The 12,160-nt window shown below is 42.4% G+C and overlaps 1 protein-coding gene across 1 annotated transcript in view; it reads right to left on the bottom strand.

Annotated features, from left to right (window-relative positions):
* TRIO (trio Rho guanine nucleotide exchange factor) overlaps positions 1 to 12,160 on the bottom strand; it is a 5,137,669-nt gene that overhangs the window by 1,662,201 nt on the left and 3,463,308 nt on the right. Inside the window, exon 40 of the mRNA XM_044065600.1 lies at positions 2,724 to 2,827. Coding sequence (XP_043921535.1) covers positions 2,724 to 2,827 — 104 coding nt within the window. The remainder of the gene's footprint in view (positions 1 to 2,723; positions 2,828 to 12,160) is intronic.

Below are 12,160 nucleotides of genomic sequence, written 5' to 3'. Positions count from 1 at the left end.
CTTTTATTATTTGAGTTGATATACTCAATCAGTGCTTTGTTTATTTTAATCAGCTCTGAGTACATTTGACTTATTTTTTTCATCTAGGTTACTGAAAGTCACATTTTGCAGCAAAGCTGGAGCTTGCACTGCTTTTTGCTGAACAGTTGCAGAATTCTTTCCAGTCAGTGTTTTTTCCTCACCTTTTGTGATTGATTTTCTTTCAGGCTCCCTAAATTTCTTTTATGCTAGCATCCAGGCAGTGTGCCTACTAGCCAGTTACTGAAATTTACCCAAACATACAACTTTACTGTCTCTCTCTTCTAAGTTTATGTTTTCCCATTGGGAGAACTAAAATTAAGCTGTTACTTAGTGTGCAGCCATCCTGGAAGTCCATGTACCAAACACATTCTTGAATAAAATCCTTCCCCTTACTGAGGAGGAGTAGCAGGTTCTATTACATCCTGAGACAGAATATAATACAAGACAGGGGAAGAGAAAGATGTGATCTGGAGGATGAGGATGAAACCTCTTGGAAAGGAGGAATTTCCTCCTACTGCCATCTTTATCCTAGACGGATTAACATTCAGCACCCATTTTTCTGAATCAATTGGTTGTCTGTGACAGAAATGTGGATTCAGACCTTCTGGAAAGAATAAGGGACTATCAGGGGGTGGGGAGGGTGAGGGTAAGAGATGCTCTCAGAGAGTCATTCTGACTTGATTGGCTGTCCTTTGTTCTGGGGGTTCCTGCTTTCTGTTTGGACCACCCCTGCCATTTTTTTTAAACAATGCTTACCAGCATTCTACTGAGATTGCTGATTTTGTTTCTTGCCATAATGAACAAGGAAACAGAGAATCCCTTAGTGAATTTCAAGAATAAGAGCTGAAAAATCTGAAGCAGCTTACCTCTCTCTTCATACTTAATAACCTCAGCAAAGGAGCACTTAAAACTTCATGTCTGACATCTTCTGGGAGGTTCTGAAAATGCAGCCAAGCAAAGATCCTTAAAATAGTACCAGTGGCAGCAGCCCTGGCAGCACTATCTACAGAAACCATGAACACATTTCAAACAATGAATAGAGACCTGAGAATTAAAAAAATAAATAAAAGAAAGAAAGAAAGAAAGAAAGAAAAGTAACCTATACAAAGCAGAACAGGAAACTGAAGCCAAATACTCCTCGTACTTTCACAATTATTCAGGATATATTGTGAACATATGAATCTGACAGTTCACAATTTTAAAAATCTAAGCTGAAGCAGCAGACACGCGTCCTCAAACCTATTAAAAGCTGTACCATCCTTATCAGGAACAAAATGTTTAGCAGCAGCTGGATTAACTAAAGCTACAGCTGCTAGGTCAGGTCTTGGACTAGTGTATATAAACTCTGTACATTCTATCTGCTTTCTTGGAGGTGGCAGGTTAGCTGTTAGGGGAAACTACAGGCTGCGACAAAAGCATCATCCAATGTTGTCAACACTGGATGGGATGGATGAGGTTTCTGGAAATTCCAACTGCAGCAAATCATATTTTGTAGGGTACTAAGAAACCTCAATATTCTCCCAATGAAAACAATATTCATTATGGAAATACTCATACAGAAAGAGAATCCGTCACAGGGAGAACCAGATATCACACTTTCAGAATCTAATCAGAAACCTGAGGAGAAAACACTGCAACTGTCCCTTGACATTCTCCTACAGATCCAATTCTTAAACCTCCTTCGTGAAAGAGAAATCTCTTTTTTTCTTTCATCAGAAACCAACTTACAAAGAAGGGTCAAGAATCTGCACAAGACCATGAGCCAGGCCCAATAAATTACTTTTTACCAGAAAAAGTGACAAATTAACGGATTAGTTTTCTGTTTCTTTTACAGAAAAGTTAGGGTAAATAGACCCAATGCTTCCAGTTGCAGCTTCCCCATGGATGGACACAACATTCTGGTAAAGGAGATGTACACTCTCTGCCCCCTTCTCCCATGACTAAGAAAAGTGGCTCTCCCTTGCCCACTGAAGAGACCGCAACAACCACAGAGGACATGGCTAACCCCACGACCATGGTGGCTGTCTGGACAACAGGAGAAGGATCAGAAGAAAAAGTGTGGTTTGGCCAAAGCAGTCTCACCCACCTCGGGCTGAGGTAAATTACCAATGAGCCTGCTGTGGTGGCAACTGCTGCTTATCAATCTTTTTCTTTTTATGACTGAAGGACTGGTAGTCTGTTCCATGCTCAAGACAGAAATGGTGACAGGAAAGCTGAAGGGGGCTTGAAGCCCAAACCTATACCTTTTAGTTAGCTCAACATAATCCAACAAACATTTTGGCATGTGGAAAGTGCCCTGAAAGTTTACAGGCCAACTGGGTGTTATTTCCTATGCAGAATATAATCCATAAAGCTTAGGCTACTGCAGCAATGATCACTATGAAGAATATAATATAATGCTCACTGGGACAACTTCAGACCTCAAAGTAAATATTTTTATGCCATCTGCAAGCATTTCTGAAATTTATAGATACACTGTGCCAGCAACTTATTCAGCACAAGAAAAAAAATTGTATTACCACCACACTATAGCTATCAAACTCTGAAGGCACCATAACAACCAGAATACTGATGCTTGCATGACTAAAGCAGCTTCTCAGAAAGAAAATGTATAGTGCTGCTCTTCATAAAAGTACTTTTACAAAACATGCACATGCATAATGCTGAATTAAATCAGATGCCTCTGATGTGAAAATACTTACTCTTTGTGCCAATCATATATCTGGTTAATATTGCCAAAAACGAGTTTTTCTTTTCCCTTCATATCGTCAGGAATGCCATCCTCCTTCATTACAGCCATGTAGCCCTAAAGGAAATGAGGGAGGTGATTTCTGTAGGCTTTTTTTTAAGTTTTAAGATTTCCTTGCCAGAAGAACTGTCATGTTATAGCAATAATAGATACTACAGAGCTCTATTTAAAATAGTTTATTTACTTTCCTAACAGTGGAACAAAGGAATATGTACACTTGTTCACCAGAATGCTATAAACCTGCCATTCATCTGACTATCTTTTGAAAAAAAAAATAATGCAACAATTACTTAATACATTGTGTCATATTAGCCATATTCTGACAATTCATAACAATATGGAATGTGCTCCTTGCAGTTTTCTTCTATTTGATTATTCATAACAGACGGGAACGCTAGCATTATATATGTGGAAAGAGCACCAAGAATCAAACATGAAATGGATAGTCAGTTGACTCCTTCAGTGTTAACCACCTTACATAATATAAAACAAACGCAGCTAAGCTGCCTACATGGAAATCATCATATTACCCAAGCCCACATTTTCTGCCTTTTCCATGCACTATGAATGTGATCAGTCAACACTAGGTAACTACTACTTAGGTATCCAATATGAAGTACAGTTGGGTGAGGGTGAAATATACTTAATTTATTATGTATGGAACTTAACATCAACTGCACATCCATCTTCCTGACATAACCCAGTGTGAGACAGACATCCTAAGGAAAAGAGGATATTTTTTTCCTCATATCATGGATGCCAGTTATACGCTTGGTTGTAAAGACAGAATAACCCCCCCCCCATTTTTAGTTCCTTTCTGGTGGAAGAGAAACCACAAGAGTGCATGAACCTAAGGAATCTCATGAATACATTTACACCTGAACAAAAGCAAACAACACTTAAGTTAACTACAGGGTGCCTGGCATTAAGATCACCTACAGTGGTACAATGGGTAAGCATTGCCCCTCACAACAAGAGATTCTCCGATTAGGTTCTCGACTGAGATTCCTCAGTGCAGCATCGACATGTCCACTATGCGCTCGCAAAGGGTTTCCTCTGGGAGCTCCATTTTCCTTTCATATATTAGAGACATGTAGTAGGTGGCCGTGGACTAATCTCTATACAGGTATGAGATTAGGCATGTGTGACACAGGAGAAAGATCTGGCAACCTACTCCCATTTCACCTTTTGCCTTGTAAACTCTACAGATAGCAGTGGCAGTCCAAGGGGTCACTCTTGGAGTTGTCTGCAACTCGGAGAAAGGGAGATGGACACAAACACTTAAAAAGTAAGTGTGTGTAACCAACAATTCCATCAACCATACCCATTACTGAGAAGACACAAAAAAAGCCAAAACTCAATCAGCCCAAGAAATCTTCACACATGTATACATCATTTATGATGCACAAAATTTTGAGATCATCATTCAGCTCATGAGCAAGTTTACCAAATCTAAACAATAAAATAATACTGGGGGAGAAGCTGAGAAGTCCTAATGTAACTATGCTCCTAATGTTTGAACAGCCAAGGGTATGGATAGTATAACTGTACAATGCTCAACATAAGGATTGCTCCTGCACTGTGTTCATTACATATGTAAGATTGCCAAGCACGAAAAAGGTCTCCAACAATGGACATTGGAGGAGGGCTACAGCAGTCTTTCAAGAAAGCAATAACAAAGCCAGCCCTGCTCCTGAACTGGATACTCAACATGTAATGCTTTGCCAAGATATGAAAAGAAGTTTTATTTATTTGATTTTATTTAACATTTGTTTACCGGGAAAGTCCGACTGGGCAGAGCCCATTTTCAGCGGAAGCCTGGTGAGAAACGCTCTGGACACATGTCTTTGGAATGTGGGAGGAAACTCGCATGAACACAGGGAAGACATGCCAACTCCACACAGAAGGCACCCAGCGAAGAACTGAACCGGAGAGTCTCTTGCTGTGAGGCGACAACGCTAACTGCTGCACGAATGCGCTGCGCTTCAAGTGGCTGCCTCACATATGCACTGTACTGATGCATTTTTGAAGGCAGATGTAGCTCTGACAGCTACCTCTGTGGAGTAGGTGCTGACCTGGACAGCTGAGGTTTTAACATGGTACAATGGTAAAGAGTCACACAGGAACACTGCTGCAGAAGAATTTTTGGAAAATGGGAAATATTGGAATTAGGAAAACATCCAACAAAAAAAGGAAAATCAGCCTACACCAGCTTTATTTTTTTCTGTGTGTGCGTGAAAAAGTACAGTTGTGTACACTTACCATAAATGTAGATGTTCAAGTGTATTCACTGTTGCAGTCACTACATTTGGGTTATCTGCTTGCAGGTAGCCCTCGGTCGGCCTGATTAACAAAGTCTTGGGTCCTGCGTCGGTTGCTGTCCCTTCTTCCATGATGTCAGGTGTATAAAACATGCAGCCGACCCCATTACATCAGTTTTTCTTGTCCTAGATGTAAGGAGTCCCCCTAATGGGAAGCAATTAAGTATAAAAGTACAAAGATATACCTCCAACAAAAAAGTAAATACACCAAAAAGGCTTTTAAGTATAGTAAAGGAAAGTAGAAGTATAGTCAAAAGAAGTTAGGGGGCTCAAGAGAGGGTAACCAGGACTGCAACACTGAATACACTCGAACATCTACATTTATGGTAAGTGTACACAACTGTACTTTGTTCTTCATGTTTCACTGTTGCAGTCATAACATTTGGGTAGATTCCCAAAGCTATGGTTGGGAGGAAGAATTTATTTAGCATTAGGGCCAGCTATAAGGCCCTGCAAGACTGCAGTGGCAAAGCCAGCTCTGGATTTAGAGAAAATTGGCAAATGACAGTGCTTGGTGAAAGTATGTACAGAACTCCAGGTAGTAGCCTCTAGGATGTCACTGGTAGGGACACCTCTCAGAAAGGCTGTAGAGGTAGATGCAGCCCTAGTGGAGTGAGGTTTGTTCCCCTGGGGGATAGGTTTTCCATGGTGCTTACAGCAGAAATGAATGCAATGGCTTATCCATTTAGAAATGGTTTGCTTGAAATAGCCTTCCTCTCTGCCCTTGCAGCAAACGTCACCAGCAGCTGTTCAGATTTCCTTTGAGGTTTAGTCCTGTCCAAGTAGAATCTAAGTTGTCTGTGCACATCTAAGGAATGCAGTATCCATTCCCCTTTATTCTGTGGATTGGGAAAGAAGGTTGGCAAATGAATGGACTGATTAAGACCCACACTGGATACCACCTTGGACATGAAGGATGGATTGATTCTGAGGGACACCCTGTCTGCATGAAATGATGAAAGGCTCCACTGCCATAAGGGCCTGTAATTCAGATACCCTTTCTAGCTGAAGTGATTGTTAAAAGGAAAGCTGTTTTCCAAAAAAATAAATTTTAAGTCTGCAGTAGCAGCTGGCTCAAAAGGAGGTAGAGTGAGCTTCTCCAAGACAAAGTTAAGGTCCCAGGCTGGGGTTGGAACTCTCCTGGGTGGTCTCAAATTTTTGGGAGGGTTCTGTGTTACAATGAACTGAAATGGCTGAGGCAGGGATTTTAATGGAGGAAAAAGACAGGTCCTTGTGAAGCATCTCAGTTAAGTATTGTAAAATCGGAGGTAAATTGGGTGCTGCTGTGCCCATTCCTTGAGATTGGTTCCAGGCACAGAATCTTTTCCATTTTTCAGCATAATATTTTCTAGTACTAGGCCTCCTTGCCTCTAAAATGATATCCATCACAGGTTTGCTGAGGGATGGTAAAGGAGAGATTAAGTAATTAGCCAGCCTGCAAGTTTCAGTGTTAGAAGCTGAGGGTGAAGAATCTGGTTCTCCTGCTGAGACAGCAGGGAAGGAGACTAAGGCAGGTGCCATGGAGATAACCATGACACACTGCGCAGGAGGGGGTACCAGTGATGGCACGGTCAGTCTGCAGCAATCAAAATCATCCTTAGTTTGTCCTGTTTGATTTTTAGTAGTACTTTGGAGAGCAGAGGCAGAGGGGGGGGAAGACATAGACTGATAGGTTTTTCCAGCTGAAAGACAGAGCATCCACTTTCCAGGCTTGCTTGTGGGGAGTCCTTGTGCAAAAGTTGTCCAATTGGTAGTTCTGAGAAGAGGCAAACAGGTCTATATCTGGGCTCCCCCATTTGCTTGTCAACATGTTGAAAATCCTTGGTTCCAGTTTCCACTCGTGCGGGTCCATGAGGTTTCTGCTTAGTCCGTCTGACAGTGTATTTAATTTTCCTGGCAGCAATTGAGCTTGTAGGTGCTCTTGGTAGCTCAAGGCTGTGTTCCACAATGCCATGGCTAGTCTGCAGAGGGGGTAGGAATGTACACCCCCCTGCTTCTTTATGCATCACATAACAGTGGTGTTGTCCATATTTACCATTAGTTGTCCTGGAAGAATGTGGTCCTTGAAGGCTGTCAGAGCATTCTGTACAGCTAACATTTCTTTTTGACTGATATGCAAGTGCATTTGACTTAGGTCCCATTTGCCCTGAATGCACTTCCCTGCCAGGTAAGCCCCCCATGCATAGTCTCATGCATCTGTTAGGGTTTGGGTGACATGGGGTGGTGTGAAAAGTAGTCCCTTGTTTTGGTGGCAGGCCTCTACCCACCAAAGGAACTCTAGCGTATGCAAGTTATGACAGGAATAATTGTTTCTAGGTCTTGAGAATGTTGACACCATAGGCTTTTTAGATACCACTGTAGTTTCCTCATATGCAGTCTTGCATATGGAATTCGAAGAATGAATCCAAAGGCTTGCAGTATTTGTCTTGCAGATAGCAGGGTTTTTGTGGCAACTTGTTTGAAGTAGGTTGTCAAATGAATTTGTTTCTCTGGCGTGAGGTAAGCCATCTGGGAAGTTGTATTCAAGCTTGCTCCCAGGAATATAATTTGTGGACAGGGTACCAGGTGTGATTTCTTTTCGTTTATGATGTACCCCAGACAAGTCAGAACCCTTTATACAAAGGCCAGATGATTCAAAAGTATGTCCTGGCTTTCTGCCTGAATTAGACAATCGTCCAGGTATGGGTATATTTGAATATTTCTTTGACTGCAAAATGCAATAACTGGAGCTAGGCACTTTGTGAATACCCTGGACGCAGTAGATAAGCCAAAGGGCAGTGCAGAGAACCGATAGTGCGTGTAGCCTGCTTTGAAGCGTAGGTATCTTCTGCAAGATTCCCTGATTGAGATGTGCAGGTATGCTTCTTTCAAATCTAGTGTTGCCAACCAGGCATCTTTGCCTAGCATAGGAAGTAACTGAAGAGTCAGCATCTTGAATTTTGGAATCTCCAAAAAGATGTTTAGAGTAGACAGGTCCAGGATAGGAAGCCATGAATTGTCTTTTCTGGGTACCAAGAAAAGTCACAAGTAGAAACCTTGTTCCTTTTCCGCTTCTGGTACCAGTTGAATAGCCCCATGTTTAAGAGAAGAAGTACTTGTTTTTGGGCCTCTGCCCACTGATTTGGGGATAGGTCCGGCCACCCGCTTGGTGTTGGCAATGTATAGAAGTGAAATTTGTATCCCTGGGACACTATATTTAAAACCCATTTGTCCTGGGTAATGTGTTCCCAATTCTTTGCATGAAGAGCAATCTTTCCCCCCAAAGGGGCAGTCATTTGATAAGTGCTTGGAAATTTTAAAAGGAAGTCACTGAGACAGTTTACCATATGGGGGGAGTCTTATTCCCAGATTTGGAAGTGGAGGCCCCCCACTGCTTAGTTCTGTGTGTCCCCTAGGACTGAAACCTGGCTTTTTTGCTGTGTCTGGGTTTGACTTGAGAAGATCTGGCAGGGGCTGGAAAGGACCAATTCTTAGAGGGCCAGTGCCTACTAAATCTAGGAGGCTGAACTTGTAAAAAATCTTTAACAGTTTGAACAGATTTAGCTTTATCTTCTATCTTTTTAAGAACTTCCTCAGCCTTGCTGCCAAACAGGCAGTCCTGATTTAAAGGAGCATCCAACAATTTAGCTTTAACATGATCAGGCAAACATTGCTCCTTAAGCTAAGCATGCCTTCTGAGCACAGACCCAGTAACAGCTGCCCTGAAAGAGGCCTCTAATGAATCAAAACCACATTGCAAAGTATGTTTTCCAACGTGTTCAGCAGAATGCATTAAATCCTTTAATTTCCACACAGTCAGGAATCAACACCATTTTCTGTGTAAGTAGTCCAATAACATGTTGCTGATACTTTTACATATGAAACTGGCAGTTTAATACCCTAATGGCCAAGGATGCAGAACTGTAAACCTTCCTACCCCATCTATCCAGCACCCTGGAGTCTATCAGAAGGGGTAGGATTTTTAGCAGTAGAAGCCTTAATGCCCTTGGGCCCCTGTGAAATAGTCTCTGGATCTGCAATAGGATTTTTAAAAAGGAACTTGTGGGACTCGGGGACACTGTAGTATCTGTCAGGTTTTCTGGGAGCAGGAGGCAGGGAATCAGGGGCCAAACTAAATTCTGAAAAATCATCATCAACTATGTCCAGTACAGGAGGAACAGCTAAAGACCTATATGCTGAGGTAGGAGAAGGAAATCCCTAAGCCTCTTTTTTGAATCAGAAAAATTCTGGCTTTCCCTGTGGAAATGCTCCCTTAAAGTATGTAAGGTTTCCCCAAAAGAAAAATCCTAAGGAGGGGAAGCAGAGGGAATGGAGTCCTCTGCATCAGAATCTTCGTAAGTAGATAAGGGCAAATCCAGATCATCAGAAGAATCAGAAACAGAATCCTGATGAGAAGATTCACATTCAACTTCCGTCCTAGGCCTCTTTGGGGGGGGGGGGCTGCCCCTGATTAGAGTTATTAGATCTTCAGCCATTCTTATCATTTGGTTTTAGGCATAGAGGCCTGAGCATGTGGCCTGGGCGTCGTTTTTTTAGGCATGGATCGAGATTTAGGACTAAGTAAAGAAGGAGGCATTCGTTTAAAATGCAAGTCCATAGGCCTGAATACACCCTCAGAAGCCAGTGCCTGCACAGCGGCTTCAGACCCATCCAAGGTAGACACATCCGCAGGTTCCATAGTTGGAAGCATCTCACAGCATACCGGCTCCAAATGGGTCTCAGTAGAGGCCTGCGAATCAGAAGTAGCGGGTATCAGGGGCTGCGAAAGTGCCTCACTGAGTACCGACGAATGGCGACTGGCTTAGGAGAAGTGTCGTTGGCAGTTTTGGACTTCAGTGGCCTGTCTGTCTTTATCTTTGCGTTGTAGTTGGATGGCTAACCGACATTTCTGGATAATTAAACTGCAAACCGAAATATTTAGAGGCAAAAATATACAGACAGATAGTGCACTGATTAAATAAAGCACAAAACCGACAGCAAGGTATGTCGTGGTCAGGGCCTAGGCAAGGAATACAATACGAATGAAAATCTTTATGAGGTATTTGCTTTCCACAAGTAATGCAATTATTAACTTTTACTGACATCCAGGAGCGGCCTTAGGTCAACTGGTGCCCTAGGCAAAAGGGCTCCATGGTGCCCCCACCCCACCACCCGGTGCCCCCATTCTGGTCTACCTACACCAAATAAATACAGGAACGTTCGATTCTCGGCGTGGCTTGGGAGTGCCTTCCGTGTGGAGTCTGCATTTCCTCCCCGCGGTTGGGTAGCATTCGAAAGACATGCGTGCGTACATGGGTGTGCCTCAGCGTTTCGTAAAAATCTACTGCCAATCATTAGTGGACTGGAGTTCCACTGTGGCGACCTTACCGGGAAAAAGCCAAAAAGACAAAGACAAACTGACATTGGTAAGGAGCAAGAAAAAGTTTCCACAATGGGGTACTTAGCTTTAGTTGAAGACATCGGTTCTGAAACTCGAAAACAAAAATTTCAGTAGTCGTCCGACTGGCACTTGCGAACTGCTTTTGCTTCGGGCACCGCACAGCAAGAAAGACATATGCAATGGAGTCAGCTGCATGTTTTATACCCCAGACAACCTGACGTCATGGAAGAAGGGACAGCAACCGACGCAGGACCCAAAACTTTGTTAATCAGGTCGACTGAGGGCTACCTGCAAGCAGATAACCCAAATGTAATGACTGCGATAGTGAAACACGATCATCATGGTTTCCCAAACATGCGCACTTACAACGCTATGAATGAAAAGGCTAATGGATGCCATATGGACCAGGCTTGCCATAAGAAATTTTTCTCTACACCTATCAGGGAAATAAGGATGGGGAAGGAGTACAAAAAGAAAACAGGACAGAAAGTTAACACTTTATATTGTTAAAGTGATTCCAATGCTAAAATAAATCTATTTGTACAATGAACTTGCTGTAGCAGTAGACATTTGAGTACAAGGATCCTTGCTGCAGTATGATTACAGAATGACAGGAGGAGTGCTGAAGCAGCACAGGTCCTAACAATGCATCTAGGATGGTGATGCTATCATGCCCTGCAAGACTCCAGAAGCAAAACCTTCTCTATGCCTGGAATAAGAATCCAGCTGCAATGTCCAGAGAAGGTGTGGATAGAAGAAAAGTCTACTTCACAGATACTATGGGTTAACACAGGCACATATTACAGATCGAGTTTGCATCCTTTTCTTTGCAATCCACTACTGTCATCTTGGTCCTCACTTGTAAGACACTGTTTTTCAGGACACAAACTCAACTGGGTGACTGAAACTGTGCCAAACCTAACTTCTGAACAATAAAACTGAGGCCTGTGGGTGGTATTCAATCATAACACTCCTTTCCTCAAACAATTTACTTGTAGGGCTGATCACTACCCCAGTCCACAAGGCTCAGCAGGTCAAGATGGCTGAGAGGTGCATTTTAACAGAATGACAAGACAGTCTTTTGGCATACAGGCAAGCCAGACAACTTGAGATTTGCTGCACTGATGTTCCCTGTGGCCAACTACTATTTGGAGTAAATAGAGTAAAATTCTCAGTTTTGCCATATATGATTTTCTGATTGTTGGCTTCCTAAGTTATTGCAATAATAGAGTTGTATTCCCTTCCCTCCTAAAGGAAGAATGATCAAAGAACCAGTCTCCAAGTTAGAAATCACAAGCTTCTGAGGCCTAGGAAATAGTGTGTCAATTTCCTTAGCCAAAAATTTGAAATGTACTGGTAGAATTTGATGAAATATGGTTGCTTGTCTTAGAAACATGCTATCACCACTAACATGCTTCATTTTACTTTGCCTTTAGTAAAACTCTGAGGAGGGATGGGGAAAAGGTATACACTAGTCCCAAACTAAATCACAGGAAAAAAGGCATTCACCAAGCAGGCCTCTCTATATGGACATCATTAGCTTTCTGATCTGCTGATTCTAGGAAAAGGCAAAAAGATCCACTTCTGGGGTCCCACAGGGAACAGCCAACCTAGGAAGCACCTGTGGCTAAAGCTTCAGTTCATGACGACTACATGATGATCTACTAAGCAACTAAGGCAATTCAGCTT

This window comes from Protopterus annectens, chromosome 3.part0 (genome assembly GCF_019279795.1).
Source record: "Protopterus annectens isolate FY-2018-M chromosome 3.part0, PAN1.0, whole genome shotgun sequence".
Taxonomy (NCBI): domain Eukaryota; kingdom Metazoa; phylum Chordata; order Ceratodontiformes; family Protopteridae; genus Protopterus; species Protopterus annectens.
Note: the sequence above shows the minus strand (reverse complement) of the source record. Positions and strands in the feature narration are given on the sequence as shown.